The sequence below is a fragment of the Bos mutus genome, chromosome 13 (genome assembly GCF_027580195.1).
Source record: "Bos mutus isolate GX-2022 chromosome 13, NWIPB_WYAK_1.1, whole genome shotgun sequence".
Classification (NCBI taxonomy): domain Eukaryota; kingdom Metazoa; phylum Chordata; class Mammalia; order Artiodactyla; family Bovidae; genus Bos; species Bos mutus.
In genome coordinates this window covers 58,014,487-58,032,945 of record NC_091629.1, presented here as the reverse complement: position 1 = coordinate 58,032,945, position 18,459 = coordinate 58,014,487, and the positions used below count along the sequence as shown (strand labels likewise).

The 18,459-nt window shown below is 49.1% G+C and overlaps 1 protein-coding gene across 2 annotated transcripts; it reads right to left on the bottom strand.

Annotated features, from left to right (window-relative positions):
- Nucleotides 1-4,918: 4,918 nt before the first annotated feature.
- PIGT (phosphatidylinositol glycan anchor biosynthesis class T) lies at nt 4,919-16,687 on the bottom strand. 2 transcript variants are annotated; one of them, XM_070381794.1, is made up of 12 exons: nt 16,456-16,687; nt 15,757-15,934; nt 13,158-13,285; nt 12,749-12,849; nt 12,508-12,594; nt 11,886-11,973; nt 11,680-11,777; nt 11,421-11,586; nt 10,538-10,741; nt 6,463-6,628; nt 6,265-6,348; nt 4,919-5,611 (listed from the first exon to the last, which is right to left on the bottom strand). In XM_070381794.1, exons 1-12 carry the CDS (start codon nt 16,640-16,642, stop codon nt 5,359-5,361), a joined length of 1,740 nt encoding a protein of 579 aa, XP_070237895.1. In that variant the 5' UTR covers nt 16,643-16,687; the 3' UTR covers nt 4,919-5,358. The 2 variants fall into 2 exon arrangements, with proteins under 2 accessions (XP_070237895.1, XP_005893684.1); XM_005893622.3 differs by having other exon boundaries at nt 10,538-10,738.
- Nucleotides 16,688-18,459: the final 1,772 nt, after the last annotated feature.

The following is an 18,459-nucleotide window of genomic DNA, read 5'->3' as shown; positions in this document are numbered from 1 at the left end:
CACAGTTACACTCTTCCCATTTGATTGATTTAAGTAACGGCAAGAACAGTGAACACCTAGGAGGGCGCTTGGTGTAGAGAGGTGCTGGGAAAAAATCAGTTCATTAAGAGGACACATCAGTGACCATTCTGTTCTTTCTTCCTTTGCAGACAATCTCAAACAAGAGGCTTCCCAGGACTTGTTCCAAACGCCCCCTGACCTGTGCCAGCTCCCCCAAGCAAGGGGCCCCTGCAAAGCTGCTTTGCTCCGATACTTCTATAACTCTACATCCAATGCTTGTGAGCCCTTTACCTATGGCGGTTGTCAGGGCAATGACAACAATTTTGAAACCACAGAGATGTGTTTGAGGATCTGCCAACCCCCTGGTGAGTCCTCTGATAGACCCAGGAAGAGGAACGGAGGTGACAGGATGCTGGGTGTGAAGGGACAGGGTGTTGGTGAGGATGCTGGCGGTGATGCAGGTGACGATGTTAATATGGAAGTTAGTGATGATGAGAATAAGGGGAATGAGATACCTGGTCACTGATGCCTGGGAGGGGCGGCAATGAGGGCACTGGCAGTGTAGACAGCAAGGCAGCGGTGGATGGTGGCACTGATAATAAAGATGAAAGGTGGGCTGATCACTGTAGCAAGCCCTTGTAAAATACCTGATGGTTGCAGGGGGCGAGGTGTCTTCCCTGGTGGTCCAGTGGCTAAGACTCCACCCTCCCAATTCAGGGGCCTGGAGTGTGATCCCTGGTCAGGGAACTAGATCCCACATGCCACAAGTGAAAGCTCTCCTGGGGCACACCTAAGATCCAGTGCCGTCAAATAAATAAATAAAGCACACGGTAGCGCTGGCAGAGGTGAAGACAGCACTGTGACCTTGCAGGGTGATCCTGCTGACAGAGCTGAGGAACGCGGTTGTGGCAGTGATCTTGGTGGGAGGTGGTAGATATGAGGAGGTCCCCGGGCTGGTGGATGCTGAAGGGGTTGGGTAAGGAGTCCAGTTTGATGGCTCTGGCTCTAGGGTGCCAACGGGCCAGCCAAGGAGGGAGCTGACCGTCATCTCCATCACAGAGACCGAGGACAAGAGCTGACAGTGACACCTGCACGTTCCCAGGCTCTGACCAAAAGCTACCTCGGCTGCCCTTCCCGCTTGGAGGCCCTGTTCTGAGCCCATCCTGTATCCCTCCAGGACTGGGTCAATAAAGTGTTCAAAGTTGACGTGGCCTGAAGCCTTCCTACAAGGGCCCTGGGCTTGTCCTCAAAAATTGCTCACAGTCACAGGAGTGATCAAACCTGCATCGCCCCACGCCCAGCCGTCCTGGCCCTCACTGTCCTGTGTTCCCAGAATGAAGACAGGACAAAGGACAAAAGTTCCCCTTTCACCAGGGAGTCCTCAAGGAAGCCAGACTGAATGGAAATTTGGGGACCTTGGATGTCTGTCCCTGGATCCTGGCCTGCTGCTCTTTCTTACCCAGGGCTGCATGATGAGCCAGAATGTTCTTCCTGTCCAGCAGGAACCATGGCCTGGAGGAGTATGAAGGGGGTAGAAATTCAGGGAATCTTGGCCAACTAGGGTGACTGCCCTCTCTCTCCACCAGGAGGAATACTGGAAAAAGATTTTTACAAATTTTTTTAATTGTGGTAAAATATATACAACATGCAATTTACCATTTTAACCATTTCTAAATGTGCTATTTAGTGGTATTACATATACATACGTTGTTGTATGTATACATACAGCATGATCACCTCCCACCTCCTGAACTTTTCCATCTTCCCAAACTGAAACTTTGTACCATTAAAAATTAACTCCTTTTTCTCCCTGCCCTGGGCACCACTACTCTAACTTCTGTCTCTAAGAATTTAACTACTTCAGGAACCTCATAAGAGTAGAATCATACAGTATTTTTCCTTTCATAACTGGTTTGTTTCACTTAGTGCCACGTCCTCAAGGTTTATCCATGTTGTAGCCTGTATTTCCATCCGTTTTGTTTGTTTGTTTTGGCTGCTCTGGGATCTTAGTTCCCTGACCAGGGATCAAACCTGTGCCCCCGTGCAAAGGAAGCTCGGGGTCCTAGCCACTGGACCACCAGGGAAGTCCCAAAATCTCCTTCCTTTTAAAGACTAAATAATACACCTGCCTGCCACTCCCAATAACTCTCTCCTCATGTCCTGCATCTGATCTAACCACTTCCTCTTGCTGGAAGGGAAACTGCTGGCCCAAAGTCAAGCAGCAATACTAGAAGCCAGAACCTGGGGTTCCCAAACCAGGTCCCTGTCCTGGCGATGTCATGGGGACAATGGTGTGCCCTTCCCACCCCACCCCTTTCACATGTCCTATTGCCTGGGAGCCAACCTAGGCCGTGTGATATCACATCAGCAAGGACACACTGGGAAGCCAGCCTGGCCTGAGGCTCCAGGTGGGGACCCAAAGCCGAATGGACCCTTGGGCTTTATCCAAGGCCAAAAATGCTTCATCATACATGAATAAGTATGTGTTTGAGAGAAAGAGCATTTTTTTCTTTTTTTTTTTTGGCCCACCACATGGCATGGAATGGAACCTGCGCCCCCTGCAGGGGAATCACAGAGTCTTAACCACACAGCGGGGAAGTCTCTACTCCCTTTCGTGTTCTGAACAGCTACTCGGAGACTGAGCTCTGGAAGACAGTGAGGGTCGCCTTAACCGGGCACTGTTCCAGACACTGCAGCTACAAAATTCTGGTCCATATGGATCTTAATTATTAATGAGCAGGATATGGAAGCTACACAGTACATTACATGGTGGTGAGGGCTACCAAGAAAAACAAGGCAGGCAAGTGGTGAGCTGGAAGCTGGAGAAGCAATTTATAACCAGGGTAGCCAGGGAGACCTCTTGATAACTTGATGGTGAAGGTGGTGAAGAAGAGTTGGATTCTTCAGTTAGGTTGAAGGTAGAACAAACAGCTTTTCTGACAGAACATACTAGAGAATAAGGAGAAGGATCAAAATTGAGTCCAAGGTTTTGGGCCTGGGCAGCTGGGGAGATGAGAGCCGTCATTTGCAGAGATGAGCTGATGATGGGTGAGTATGTTTAGGGTCAGGGTGGAGATGATCAGAAGTTTGGGAGATAACTGAATTTGAGATGCCTTTAACATCAAAGTGGAGATGGCAAGTATGCAGCTGGGTAAATGACTATGGAATTCAGGGAGGAGGAGACCTAAGATATGGGGTGTCATCTTTATGTAAATTATACAAGACACGGCCGTAGACGGCATTCTAGGTGCTGACTTGGCTGCAGGTATAAACTCTACTGTTCTGACTTGGCAAACACCCCACTACATGCAGGCTGCCAGGACCACTTAGCTTCAGATAAGCTACCCACCTTTTTTTAATATTTATTTTTATTTATTTGACTGCACAAGGCCTTAGGTGCAGTACATGGGATCGTCATTCTTCACTGCAGCCTGCAGGACCGCTGGTTCCAGCATGCGGGGTCTAGTTGCCTAACCAGGGATCGTATCTGAGCCCCCTGCATTGAGAGCCTGGAGTCTTAGCCACTGGACCACCAGGGAAATCCCATACTCAGCTGCACTCTTATGTCACACCCGGTGTGTTTACTGCTTGAAGTAAACTTGAGTAAAAGCATCTTGACCCAGTTGCTTTTGCCCATGGTCTGGACTAGCTCATTCACGCCACCTCTTGTCCTACACACGCAGACACATTGCTTATACATTCTAGAAGCTCTGGGAAAACCTTCAGAGGGAACCTAAACAGCCCCGTCTCTGTTAGCTGTACACCTGTCACATGTACTACATTAAAGACCCTGCACTCACACTGGTGGGGTTTCTAGAGAGCCCCTCACCTTACCCATCCCTACCTCTAGCCTCCAGACCCCAAGCCACAGTAGCCCACACCCATTCATACAATCCCGTTTGTCGACTGAGCACTGACAACTTGTCCTGAGTGCAGACGCATTCAAGTGGAGGACAGCCCTGTGCCTCTAAGCTCCTAGTCTACTGGAAGTTAAAGGACAGTAACAACCAGGGAGATAAGGAATATGAAAGCTGTCCAGGGAGGGCACCCACAGCAGCTCAGTGTGTCAGGGAAGACTTCCTGGAGGAAACAACATCTCACCTGGTTTTGTCAGAGTGAACCTGGCAATTGAGGGGGACACAGTGGTTAGCAGAGCAGGGTATTCTGTTTGACGGGCAATCGACCAAAAGACGGATGGGAGAACTGGGAGAGGGAGGGGCAGACCAGTAATGTATACACTTGACAAATGCGTCAGAGGAAGAGAACGAAGGTGGGGGCAGGGCAGACACTTGCCAGAGGACTTGTTTCACAGGAATCTGGGGTTACACAGCCAGGACGTGGGCAGGGGCAGGCTTCAACCCAAGGGCTTCAAAGCCTGTGGGTGGTCTGAGGACCACCCAGAACACAAACTCCTGAGGAGCCAGATAAAAACTGAAAGGCTGGGCTCCACCCAAACTGACTGAATTCACGGGTCTGGATCCCAGGAACCTGCATTATTTCACAAGAGCCCCAAGTGGCTGCAACACACAGTCTGGTTGGAAAATGGGCACCCAAAGCTCTTCTGTGTCTCCAGCGGCTCTCCAGCGCGATCCCTGGTGGTAGGGGGCTGGCTCTCAGGGCTCCTAAAAGGCACAGGATGATTCACTTTCATGGCTGTGGAGATGCTGACATAAACACTCCCCGTCAAACCCAGGGAGTTCTGGGAACCAGTCAGAAGAGGATGCCAGGGGCGGAGGGAAGCAGGAGATGAGAAGGAATTTCTGGCAGGGGTGGGAGGAGGCAGGGGCCTTTGGTTGGTTGGTTGGTTGGTTGTTTTTTTGGCTGGGGAGGGGATCGGACAGGAGATCCAGTTCCGGTACCTGCCAAACACTCTCTGGCCCCAGCTGTCCCCAGGCCTCAAGGACAGGAGATAACCAACCAAGGAACCAGACACTTTTTATTCCACAACCAGTAATCTCCACCTACCACACAGTGGTACGAATATTTGAGCACATCCTATTATCCAGGCGGGCACCATCCAACAGAACTTTCTGCAGTGGCGGGAACATTTGTCCCCATGATGTCCGGTACAGCAGCCACTAATCACCTCTGGTTACTGAGCACTTGAAATGCACTCAGTATGGATAAGGAAATGCATTTTCAATTTAAATTAAATTCAAAAGCCACATTTAACTCATGGCTACTGTCCTAAACATTGAAGCTCTAGGCCCTGGCCCAATCCAAGAGACAGTTTGGTTCAAAAGCCTCCTCGGGGGAGGGCAAGTGGCAGGAAGAGCCTTGGGGGCATGGGGAGGGGGGGGGTCAGCCACCACACCCCTCTCAAGAGAAACTGCAGCCCAACTGTGAGCGGGACTCGCCTCAGAGTGGGGGGACACCTCGGGCACGCCGGATGAGGTTGGCCAGCCGCTTCACCAGGCCGCCCTTCCTGGGCTCCTCGATCTGGAAGGTGCGGGTGAGGAGGTTGTAGAAGGAGCCGTAGCACACGGCCACCACGGTGCACGTGAGGCAGACGACGTTGTAGGGCATACTGAAGTCCGGCGTGGGGAGGCTCACCAGCAGTGGCTCCGTGTAGAGCCGCACAAAGTAGCTAGAGCTGTCAGAGACTGGGAAGCTGGGGGTCGGGAGCGAGCAGTGAGGCAGGGCTGGCTGCTTCCCCACGTCTCACCCCACCCAACCCATCCCCTCTCTCTGGCCACTTGGGCCAACGTCAGTGCGAAGCATTTTCAAAGCTTTCTTAGCCTCATAGCCTTTTAAAGCTCAATACAGATTATCTGATCAAAGGAGAGCTACGATGAGGGAGAGGAAAGGGACCCTGCCTTCACTGGGCTGCCTCTTCCTGAGCCATCTGGTCTCGGCCTACAGGTCATCTCCCCCAGGCAGCCTTCCTGGATTACCCAACACATTACTCCCCAGCAGTTCCTCTCTAGACTGTGCCCATGAGCAGGGAGGGGCAAGTCCATTTTGTCCAGTGCTGTCCACGTGGAGCTCTCTGAAGTACCCAGCATCTGATAAGTGCTCAGTTCCATATTTGTAAGAGAACCGATGAGTAAACGTCCTGCACTTCTCACCTTCTGATCTCCTAGCAGCTCTCTAGGATCATTTCATAAAGACTATACTAACAGTACAGACCACTGGGGTTTGAATTAGGACAGGGCCAATCTACTTATTACTTTGCAAACACAACCTCTAGCCCCAGGCCAGCCCGCAGGAGCCTGAACCCTGTGCAGGTGCCACCTGGACGCCAGCGGCCGGGCTCACACTTACAGGCTGTTGAAGAGGGGGCTCTCTTCCCAGTCCCCGGGTTTGGCTGCCACCACACTGGGCACGAGGGCGCTGAGGACAGATGGGCTGCAGAGAAGCAGACAGATACTCCGTGAGCTGTGTTCCTCACACTCCTCCACCAGGGAGAGTGGTGGAAAGGGTGGGCCAGGAGGGCGGGGGCGGCAGGTGAGGGGAGCCCACCTGACATAGAAGCCATGGTTGGGGTCTGGGGTGTACTCGGTCCACTTAAGCAGTGCCCGCTCAAACTGGATGGAGACCTTGGTGATGGAGCTGGCCGGCAGCTGAATCAGCATCTCCAGGAGGTGGGGCTGCATCCGGTCCTGGGCAGGCTGATAGTGGATGTAACCTGGGGACCGACAGGGCACCCAGAGCTCTCTCCAGGGCTCAGCCCGCCTGCACCACTTGTCCCTACCTGTCCAGGCCTTGGGGCTGGGACTGGGGAGCCGAGGAGGGGGAATCTGGATCACAAAGTCAGCCAGGCCCCCGGAAGGGAGGAGGAGGGCAGGGAAGGGAAAAGGTGTTTCCAGGGCAGCTGTTCCAGGATATGCTCAACCTCTTCCATCTTCACATCATGAAAACTGGGCCACCAGACGTCCAGTGCCTCCCATGATGCAACAGAGAGTCCACAGAACCACCTGGGAAGGTTTCTTGCCAAAAATATGAGACCTGAATCTAATCAAGTTTCTAAAACTAACCACTGATACTCAAGAATACACAGAGGATCGAGGAACATGTTAAACATGGGCCAACCAGAATGTAGAACATCCTATCCAACAAATGACCCAGTTTTGCCAACAAGTCAATTTTTAAAAAACCACTGGGAACTGTTTTACAGATTAAAAGAGATGTAAGAGGACCACACCAATCAAGGCGGGAATAACGGGAAATGGGGGTGAAGGGAAGTGTATATGGGAACCCCGTACTTTCTGCTCAACTTTTCTGTAAACTTAAAACTGCTCTTTAAAAAGTAAGTCTATTAATCTAAAAAGAGAAAGAGAGAAATTTAGGAGCTTATCAAGCAAATATAATGTGAGCACCTTATTTTTACCCAATTCAAATCAATTATAAAGTTATTTTCAAGACCACTGGGGGAAATAGGAGTGATAAGAATAGGTTATACATATTTTTAAGCCCCTTACCTGTTAGAGATGTTTAAAGGTGAATCGATATGATATGTAGGATTTGTTTTAAGATACTCCAGCAAAAAAAGTAACCAAACCAAATAAATAAAGGGAAAGATGAAACAAAAATGATGGGAAGCTGTGGAATAGAACAGAGCCTAGAAATGAACCCATACTTATATGGGCAATTAATCTATATCAAAGGAGACAAGAATACACAATGAGGAAAAGAGAGCCCTTTCAATAAATGGTGTTACAAGACAGCTATATGCAAAAGAATCAAATTGGATTATTTTCTTATACCAAATACAAAAATAAACTCAAAACGGATTAAAGACTTAAATGTAAAACCTGAAATGATGAAACTTCCAGGAGAAAATACAGGCAGTGTGCCTTTTGACCTAGCAATGTTTTGTTGCATATGTCTCCTCAGGCAAGAAAAACAAAAGTAAAAATAAACAAATGGGGTTACATCAAACTAAAAAGCTTTTGCACAGTGAAAGAAACGACCAGAAAAATGAAAAGACAGACTACTGAAAGGGAGAAGGTACTTGCAAATGATATCAATAAGGGGTTAATACGCAAAATATACATAATATTTATACAACTCAATGTCAAAAAAGAAAGAATTGTTTAAAAAAATGGGCAGAGGATCTGAATAGACATTTTTCTAGAGAAGACATACAGATTGGCCAACAGGCAGATGAAAAAATAGTTCAACATCACTAATCGTCACAAAGGCAAATCAAAACCACAATAAGATATCACCTCACACGTCTCGGGATCATCAAAAAGACAACAAATAACAAGTGTTGGTGAGTACATGGAGAGAAGGGAGCCCTTGTGCACTGCGTTGGGAGTGTAAATTGGCGCAGCCACTATCAACACCTGCAGGGAGATTCCTCAGAATTTAAAAGCAGAACTACCATTCAATCCAGCAATTCCACTCCTGGGTATTTATTCAAAGAAAACAAAAACATTAATTTGAAAAGATACTGGCACCCCAATGTTCACTGAAGCATTGTTTACAACAGCTAAGAAAACGACCTAAGCGCCCATCGATGGATGAGCAGATAAAGAAGACGTGGAATATCACTCAGCTACAAAAAAGAAGGAAATTTTGACATCTGCAACAACATGGATGAGCTAGAAAATATTAGGCTAACTGAGATAAGTCAAAGACAAATACTGTATGATATCACTTATACTGGGAATCAAAAAAAAAAAAAAAAGAATGAACATAACCAAACAGAAGTAGTCATAGACATAAAGAATAAGCAGGTGACTGCCCGAGGAGAGAGGGGTGGAAGGAGGAGAGAAATAGATGAGGGAGGGCAAGAGGAACAAACTTTCAGTTGCAAAATAAATGAGTCACAGGTACGAAATGTACAGTGTGGGGAATACAGTCAACAGCTATGCCTTATATTTGCATGGTGACAGATGGTAACTAGACTTATCATGATGATCATTTTGGAAAGTACAGAAACACTGAATCACTTTGCTATTACCAGGAACTAGCATAGTGTTACAGGTCAATTATACTTCAAAAATAAACAAACTCTTAGAAAAAGAGATCACATTTGTTGTTACTAGAGGTAAGGGGTAGGGGAAAGGGAATTGGATGAAGGCAGTCAAAAGGTACAATCTTCCAATTCTAAGACAAGATTCGGAAATGTAATGTAGAACATGATAAATATGTTAATGTTGTACATTACACATGAAAGCTGTTAAGAGAGTAAATCCTTAAGAGTTCTCATCACAAGGGAAAAAACTTTTTACTATTTCTTTAACTTTGTATCTGTATGAGATGATGGATGTTCATTAAACTTACTGCAGTCATTTCATGATAGATGTAAGTCAAATGAGCATGCTGAACACCTTGAACTTATCTTGTGCTGTATGTCAATTGTATCTCAACGAAACTAGAAAAAAAATCAACAACAAACAAAAAACGGAATATGAAGCTGGAGACTGCTGAGGCTGGGTAATGCATACACGGGAGTTCATTACTCTGTTCCATTTGGGTATGTATTTCAAATCTGCCAAAGCAAAGATAAAACAGGAACTTCCCTGGTGGTCCAGTGGTTAAGAATCCACCTGGCAATATAGGGGACACAGGTTCAATCTGGCCTGGGAAGATCCCACATGCTACAGAACAACTAAGCCTGTGTGCCAGAACTACTTAGCCTGAGCGCTCGAGAGCCCATGCCCCACAGCCGCTGAAGCCCACACGCTGCAACCACTGAGCCCTCGCGCCTAGCGCTTGTGCTCTGCGCCAGGGAAGCCACAACACGGAGCCCGAGCACCTCAAGATGAGCCCCCGTTCACCACACTAAAGAAAGCCTGGGCTCAGCAACGATGACTCAGTGCAGCCAAAAATAAAAATAAATAAAAAACAAAACAAAAACACCATGAAATATACAGGTGGGAGGTTTGAAATAGAGATTTTCAAGGGGGTACAGATAGTGGGGCTGAAAATAAGTAAAACTAGTAACCATAGGCTAGAAAATATGGGAAACCACAAAGAGCTTTAGAGAAGATTGTAAGTCTACCTGTTGGGGTTGTGCTGTAACGTCTTCCTAAGGAGTCTCCTGTGTTCCTTAGTCTCCCTCCACTCCGAAGGAAAACAAGTGCTTTTGTGCTATGCCTGGCATCTCATAGAAAGCACTCAGAAAATATTAACTCCTCCTCAGAAAAATAATAGAAAAAACAAACAAATTTTTAAAACTGCACCTCTTTACCCACCTAAGGAAGCAAAAACACCTACTCCAGCACCTTCTTTGTATCCAATACTCAGTTTTTCTGGCTAGCCCTTTCTCCACCTGAGTCTATGAATCATCCGAAACAAAATAGAGCTCCAGGAAAGAGGAGGAAGCAAGTGAGAAAGATAAGGAAATTCCTGCCTTGATCACGTCCTAGGAAGAGTCACCAGGATTATGTGGTTTAACTGCTTTGACTTTATAAACACTTGCAGATCTGGCATTGTTGAGGTCACTCTATGTCTCAAACTACTCCTGATGCCTGTGCAGACTGCAAGGTATTTCTGGAATTATCCTGAGAACTGAGGGGTTAGAGGATGTGGAGGGAGAGGGGGAGGGGTGGGGGGAGGGGCTGGCTGGGGACTCGGTGCTCACTTGGTTTGTTCTCCTTGCCCTTGGACGTGATGGTGAGCGTGTGCACGTACAGCCGCAGGTACCAGGGCACAGTGTCCAGCAGCAGCACAGGGAAGGCCCGGTATGGGTGGGTGTTGTACAGCAGCGTGCTCAGCTGCCCGCTCTGCAGCCCGTAGCCGCTCACATACCGCTGGGCGTACAGGAAGGGCACCGGGGGGGCCTCTGCTGAGAAAAGCCAACAGTTAACCACTCCTTTAAAGAAAAACAAAAAGGGGGGAGGGGTCACTCCCAAATCCACTCCCTGGGCCAGGTTCAGAGTCTCAAAGCCAGAAGGCGATGTGGAGATGCTTTGCCAGAACTGGGAAATCTGCATTCTGGAACCATCCCTGTCTTCCCCAACTCACAGCAATGACAACAGAACTACTGTTATTTAGTGAGTACTAACAAGGCCTGAGCTTTCTGCCAGTTCCAACCCAAACCAAGTGCTCTCACAATATTTCACACTTTTCCTTGGTAACACTGAACATGATTGTAACTAATTGTTTGAGGCCTGCTTCAACTATTGTATGTTAATGTTTCTCGAAATCGGGGTATTTGTGTCTTCAAAAAAAAATTTTTGTTAATTAAATGAACAAATGCACGAATGACTTCCATGTTTTCTGTTAATTATCTCATCTAACCTGTTAGGTGTACTATCCCTGTTTTCAGCATGAGACAGTGAAGTTAGGAACGTTCAAGGTCATAGAGCTTAGAAGAGATGGTGTTAGAACCAGGACGTCTGACTCCAGTTATCTGGATCTAAACACAAGCCTGTTGTCTCCTGAAGAGATGGGGCTGTGAGTCTTCCCTACAAGATGAACCTGCTGTAGCCCGTGGTGGCCGTGGCAGCCCACCCTCCACCCACCATTCTCTGGGGGCCTCTTCCACTTCAGCTGGATGTTGAGGCTGCGTGAGTTGCTGACCACAGCTGCATCCAGCAGGTCGTAGACCGCATAGGTCTTCCGGGTGCCCAGGATGACGTCTTGGTATGTGGTAAGGGGGGGCGGGTACACCTCCAATGTCTCGTTGTCCTGGGGACACAAGGACAGGGCTGAGAAGCGAGCAGAGGGGCAGGCTGGCCTTGGAGGGAAGGGGCTGACATGTGTGGCTGGAGACCTCAGTACCTGGCCGTAGCTGGTAACGTCCACATAGACTCGGCTCTCCGAAGCCAAGGGGCAGGGCTCGGTGAGAGTTCGGGAGAACATCCGGAAGAGGGACCAGTCTGGGGAGGAGAGGGTGGGGATGAGCTGGGGCAGGACTAGGCCTGCTCCACACAGACGGGGCGGGGCTGGCGATGGGTGGGTGGAGATGCCAGAGCAAGGGAGCTTACCCTTCTTCCCCTGTCCAGTGACGAAGGCATCAAATACAACAGAAAGGGTCTGCCTCAGCTCCCAGGAGACGCTGGTACAGCGTGCATTCTACAAGGGCCAGACAGCAGCAGTGACGACCTACCTCCCCGCCAACCTCACAGCTCCAGGGACTGCAACCTGGACGCAATCCCTCCTCTATTCCGTATCTCCCTGTCCATCAATTTGCTACCACTCCATACTGAGCACTTGACCCTGTGCCAGCAGCATCCTGCGCATCAGTGGGATGAACCGTTGCCAACAACTGGATGAACTGATACTACAATTATTCTCATTTAACGGATGAGAAAACCAGGGAGATAAAGTGACCCACTCAAGGTCAAGTCAGCTAGAAAGTGGCTGAGCTAGCAGATGTACCCACACAGCTATGGCTCATAACCACCAGGCTCCACGACAAAGATTAAGTGACAGCTTGACAGGCAACCACTAGGTTTCCTCGGTGTGTGACCAAATCCCTGGACTGTCATCATCACATCTCCCACTGACCACTGGCTCAGCCCTCGACAGACACTGGGCGATGTGCTTTACCTGCACCTTCTCTCACAGCCCCGGGATGGCCCCTGTCTCCTGTTCCCCAAGACTTACTCTGCAAACAGGGCGGATATGCACTGCCTGGGAGTGGTAGCTCGTGTGGAACAGGCGATCAGCCTTCAGCAGCACCGAGAGGCCTGCCTGGAAGAGGTGGCGTGAGAGGAAAGGTCAGTGCCCTGCACAGTGATGCGCCTGGGTGTGGGGCCGAGGTTATCTGTCGAGCAGGGAGGGGGCATCAGCCCACGCCATCCACTCTCTGGGGCTCCCACCCACATTCAGGTCCCTTGGGCCTCACCTTGGAGCTGCAGGGCAAGAGCTTCTTCCATGGGGTGAGGTTCTCGGTGCAGACGACCTCTCGTGGCAGCACCGCGTAGCGCAGGAAGGAGTGGTCCGTGCCTGAGGGAGACAGGAGCCTGGCTGGGGGGAGCCTTGGGGCCCTGCTCCTCAGGACCTGCACACACTCTCCAGCACCACCGCTCTCACAGTCTATGCTGGGGGAGGAGTGTGGAACAGCCTCGTCCCTTCGTCCCTTGTCCCTTCGGGAGAAAGCAACGCAGAGACGTCTTCCTGGGGGGTGGGGGGAGGGCCTGCCCACCCTGGAGATTTATGACCTGGCCCCGCAGAGGGAGGAGCAAGCAGAGAGGAAAGGAGGCAAAGGAGTGAGAGGGCACAGGAAGAAGGAGGGGGCCGTGGGGCAGTCTCACCATTGGCCAGCCCCAGGGGTTTGAAGGAGGCGGTGGGCGTGACCGTGTTGGTGGAGTCGATGAAGTTGAGAGAGGCGCAGAAGATCCCCGATAGGACGTTACTGAGCTCCTTCCAGGACTCATCCACACTGGATGGAGACACAAACCCGCTCACTGTCCCGGGGCTGCGCCTGCCCCCTCGCTCAGAGCCTGCAGCTGGCTGCCAAACCGTGAGGCCGGCCAGCTGCTGGAGCCGCAACCGCCCCCGCTGGGCCTGCAGCCCAGGTCTCCCCTATCAGCCCCTTCCTCCTCCCTCTCCTCTGAACATCCCTGCATCCCCGCCGGCCCCTGCTTAGGTGGCTCCTCTTCGCACCTCGTAGTGCCTTATGCTCCCCTTCCAGGGTGTTCCCTCCTCCAGGCAGCGTTCCCGCCCTCCTCAACCACAGCTTCCTGCCGCACTGTTGCCATTCTGACCGTCCCTGCCTTTCACGGGCCCTTCAGGGAAATGGCTGGGTGGCAACAGAACCTTGTCGTAAGCATCTTTTCTCCTCGACTAGGCTGAGAGCAACCTGAGGGCAGGGAGCAAGGCTGGGTCACCCACGTACACCCCACGCTATACAAAGTGCCCCACACCCCGGGGGCCGAGATCAGCTCACTGATCCACCCTGAGTTGTGCTCCACTGGGCAAAACAACCTACTTTCCTGTGAACACCCTGGTGAGTCCTGGTTCTACCCTCAGGATGGGAAGTCTTACATCTACAAAGGCTCATGGAACAAGAGAAAATAAGCATCCTAGGACCCCAGAGAAACATCGAATTAAATTAGGTGTTTTTTTTTTCTTTAAAGAAACAGCAAAACAGATTTGCTCTTTATAGAAATAATAGAATAAAAGTAGATTTGTGAACATCACCTCCACACTACAGGCAATTATGAGGGGAGACAGTGACAGCAGAGCAGTTGGGATAAAAGGCAAGGAAGCCTGAGTTCAGGCAAGAGAGGAAGCCCTGGCCAGTGTAGGGGTTTGCTCTTCATTTGATACCACTGTAGAGCTAGCCTGGGGTTTTTCAACAGTCCTGGATTCAGAGCTTTCCAACTGCTCCAATCCTTATGCCTCAAATAAAGACTGCAAACTGGAAGCCTGAAAATGCTATGCAAACCATAGCCATGTTCCATTTGCTGTGCACAACATTAACCCATAGGCATTTCTTAAATTTTTAAGTCACTTGCTGATACTTAAGCTTACCAATTTTCACATTAAAATCCAGATTTCTGGAAAAAATGAGAGTATTTGACAACAGTAAGTCTCTGTTCCCACATGACAACAATCCATCGAGGCTGAGTGGCAGCTGTCCTCCCAAGCTCTCCAGCCTGCCACAGTCCCCACCACTCTCAGGTAAGGCCCTAAATTTTTTTTTTAAGTTTTGTTTGTTTTTTTTTAATATGGACCACTTTTAAAGTCTTTATTGAATTTGTTACAGTATTGCTTCTCTTTTATGTTTTGGTTTTTTTTAGCCATGAGGCATGTGGGTTCTTAGCTCCCCGACTAGGGATGGAACCCATACCCCTTGCATTGGAAGATGAAGTCTTACCCACTGGACCACCAGGGAAGTCCCCCCCAAATTTTTTAAATTATACATACGTGCTGATTTCCCATAGTGAGATTAAGAGAATTTGGGCTTCCCAGGTGGGGCAATGGTAAAGAATCCACCTGCCAATTCAGGAGATGCAAGAGATGCAGGTTCCATCCCTGGGTCAGGAAGATCTCCTGCAGTAGGAAATGATAACCCATTCCAGTATTCTTGCCTGGAAAATCCCTTGGGCAGAGGAGCCTGGCAGGCTACAGTCCATGGGGTTGCAAAGAGTCCGATACAACTGAGTGACTGAGCACACAGGCACCTGGTCCAGTCACAGTACCTAACCCGTCCATCCCCTGCTGCTGCTGCTGCTGCTGCTGCTGCTAAGTCACTTCAGTCGTGTCTGACTCTGTGTGACCCCATAGACGGCAGCCCACCAGGCTCCCTGTCCCTGGGATTCTCCAGGCAAGAACACTGGAGTGGGTTGCCATTTCCTTCTCCAATGCATGAAAGTGAAAAGTGAAAGTGAAGTCGCTCAGTCGTGTCCAACTCTTCGAGACCCCATGGACTGCAGCCTACCAGGCTCCTCCGTCCATGGGATTTTTCAGGCAAGAGTACTGGAGTGGGGTGCCATTGCCTTCTCCTAAAAAACAGTAATTTCTCGAATACAGAGATATGATGTCTTGCAGGCCAATTCTAGCCCACATATATTTTATTTGGCTCTTGTGGCATTTTATCATTATGTGAATGAATGTCTTTAAAAGGTTGTCTGGTTTGCCACAGCTTTCCAGTGCCTTACATCCAAGTAGGCTGCAGATAACTGTTATCTATCTCCGTAGATACATGCAACCACAGGTCTGGATGTATCAGGGGAAGGAAACATATTAAGCAAAGTGAAGAATGCCACTAGGCCATAATACTTCTTACTTCCAGTGCAGCTTTACCCCCATGGAACTGCTTCCCCCAAAGGGCAGTGGTAAGATGACAACACTTGCCATGCCACGTTCCCGCCACAGCCTGCCACAGGCCTCAAGGTGGGCACTCACTCGGTGACGGTGTCTTGGAACCAAGCCCACAGCTCTGCCCCTGATGGGGCCTGCAAGAAGGGTGTCCCCCAGTATCGAGTCCTCCAGAAGCCTTGGGTTAAGGACAGGTGTAGTTCCCGGAGAGAATACTTGGAGATCAACTGCCCCAAGGCTTTGGGGAAGAGCCTATAGTGAGACACTGGAGAAGAGACAGCAGGTGAGTGACGATCCTGGAGGGAGGGCTCTCAGCCACCCCAAAGAAACAATAAATACACCCCAGCTCTGGGGTCAGAGGAATCTAAATTCCTGACCAGTCAGTCACTGACTAAGCAATGTGATCTTGGACCGGTGCCTTTATCTCTCTATATCTCCAATTTCTTCCCTGTAACCGTTCACTCAACTCAGCACCATGCCCAGCACGCAGGATAAACGGTAATTGTCAACAGCATCCTTATCAATGCTGTCCACGGAAGGTGCTAACTAAAGGTTTAGAGCGGTAGCATGGCGCTGCGGAGAGACCACCGCAAAGTCAGCCCTCCCGGGGCCCCAGTTTCATCACTGGTACAATGTGATTCCTCAAAAACTGCCCCACCCTTCCACCAAGGACCCACGCCCCGGGATCAGAACTTCACCGTGGGGTCAGTGCCTGGCCCCAAGGCTGGCCTCCACCCCACTCCCAGCAGGTGCCACAGGGTTCTACCGTCAGTATCCTCTCCTCACCTCCTTCCCGCTGCAGCTCCGAATCCCAGCGCGTGCGGAACTGGAATGTGGCGGCTACGTCCCCTGAAGGCAGCGGGGTGATGACTAGCTCCTCTCGCAGGCTGTCGCGTGGGGGCTCCGCCCGGCCCCAGCCGCCCGGTCCCAGAAGCAGCAGCACCAGCAGGAAAATCCTCACGGGCGCCGCCATGCCTGCGGCTGCTTCCACCTCCCAGTGGCCCCACCCCTGCGAAAGGGCGGCCTCCAATAGGAAGAGCGGAAGATAAGTGACTTCCGGTGCTATCCCGGAAGTCGGGGTGCAGCTATCACAACGACAACCTGGATATGCCCTTCAAGACAGTGTGTGTGTAAAGCGGAGCTGACGGGGCACAACCGATTGGGGTCTGGATTGTGGACCCCTTTCCCTACGATAAAGTGCTTAGCCACGGCTGCTATTGTGCCTCCGTGAGAGTTGAAGAAGCAGACTGAAAATGGTTATTTCTTCTGCGAGGTCCCACAGCCGGGCCCCTGCCTCCAGTAGCTTCTTGTCTCTATTTGCTCGGTCCTAAGCCTAGCCAGCCCTTATGGTGCAAAACTTCCCCGCAAAACCCTCAAATAACCCTCCCGTTTATTATGAAAAATTTCAAACACACAACAAAGATGAAAGGATGAATACCTGTTAACAATGAACACCTGTTTCCCCATCACCTAGAAGCCACCATTATCATTTTACTATACTTCTCTTATTATCAGTCTAACTCCCACAATTCATCCTATGTTTTGATGCATTTCAAAGAGATTTCAGACATAAGGACACTTCTCTTTAAATAGTTTAGCATGCACATGATTAACTAGAGTTCAATACCTGTTAACATTTTTCTTTTGATGTAAAATTTACAAACACGAATGTTCAACTCCGAAGTGCACATCCATTGAATCCAATGGATACACATATCCTATCCAGATACGCTCGTAAAACCCCTGAAAGTTGGCTAATGCCCCTTGCTAGTCGACCCCTGTGCCCCTGACTTCCAGGTGCAACCACTGTTTTGATTTTTCTCCACAAAATGGATTAATCTGTTCTAGAGCTCTGTATAAATGAAATCATCATATACTATGTACAGTTTTTTGTAAAAGACTTCTTTCATGGGAATAATGTTCTGTCGAATCATTCATAGTCTTGCATGTATCAGCAGTTTGTTTCTTTCATTGCTGTATATCATTCATACATTGACTGAATATACCATAGTTTATCTGTTCTGTCCATGTACACCTGAGCTCTTTCAAGTTTTTAGTTCTTATGAGCTAGGCTGCTATACACGTTACTTTGTAGAAATAAGCTTAACATTTCTTTTGGATAAATATTTACGAATGGTGAAAGAGAACATATGTTTAATTTTATAAGAAACTGCTAGATCTTTCTCCAGAAGGTATCATTTCATACTTGTATCAACAATGTATGAGAATTCCTATTGCTCCACATCCCAGTGAACATTTAACTTGGGGGTCTTTTTAGTTTTTACCACGAAGGTGTGTGTGTAGTGGTATCTCACTGTGGTTTTAATTTGCATTTCCTTAGTACTTAGTAATGTTGAACATCTTTTCATGTATTTGTTGGTCATTTGTATATTTTCTTTTGCAAAGGATCTGTTAAAATCTTTTTCTACCTCTCCCCTTCTGTGCTGGCTTAAGTTGGAGGAGTTCCAAACAATTCTTGCTTTGGTTTTTCCACCTGCCTAATCAGGTGCACATTCATGATGGGCTTTGTAGTCTCTTGGTAAAACTCACAACCATTTTGGATCTGAAGAGCCAAATTTGGTGTCCACCAGGTCTAGATATACCCTTGAGCAACCAGAGAGGAAGAGTCAAAAAGATGTCTTCATCTCAGTATACCCTCATTCTACCTACATCCAGTGCTCCTGACCCACTAGACATGGAACAGAAGGAAGACTTTGAGCTTAGATGTGGTACAGACATGGGTTCAAATCCCCACCCCCAGCCTTTAGTCCATATGAGCATGAGCAATCT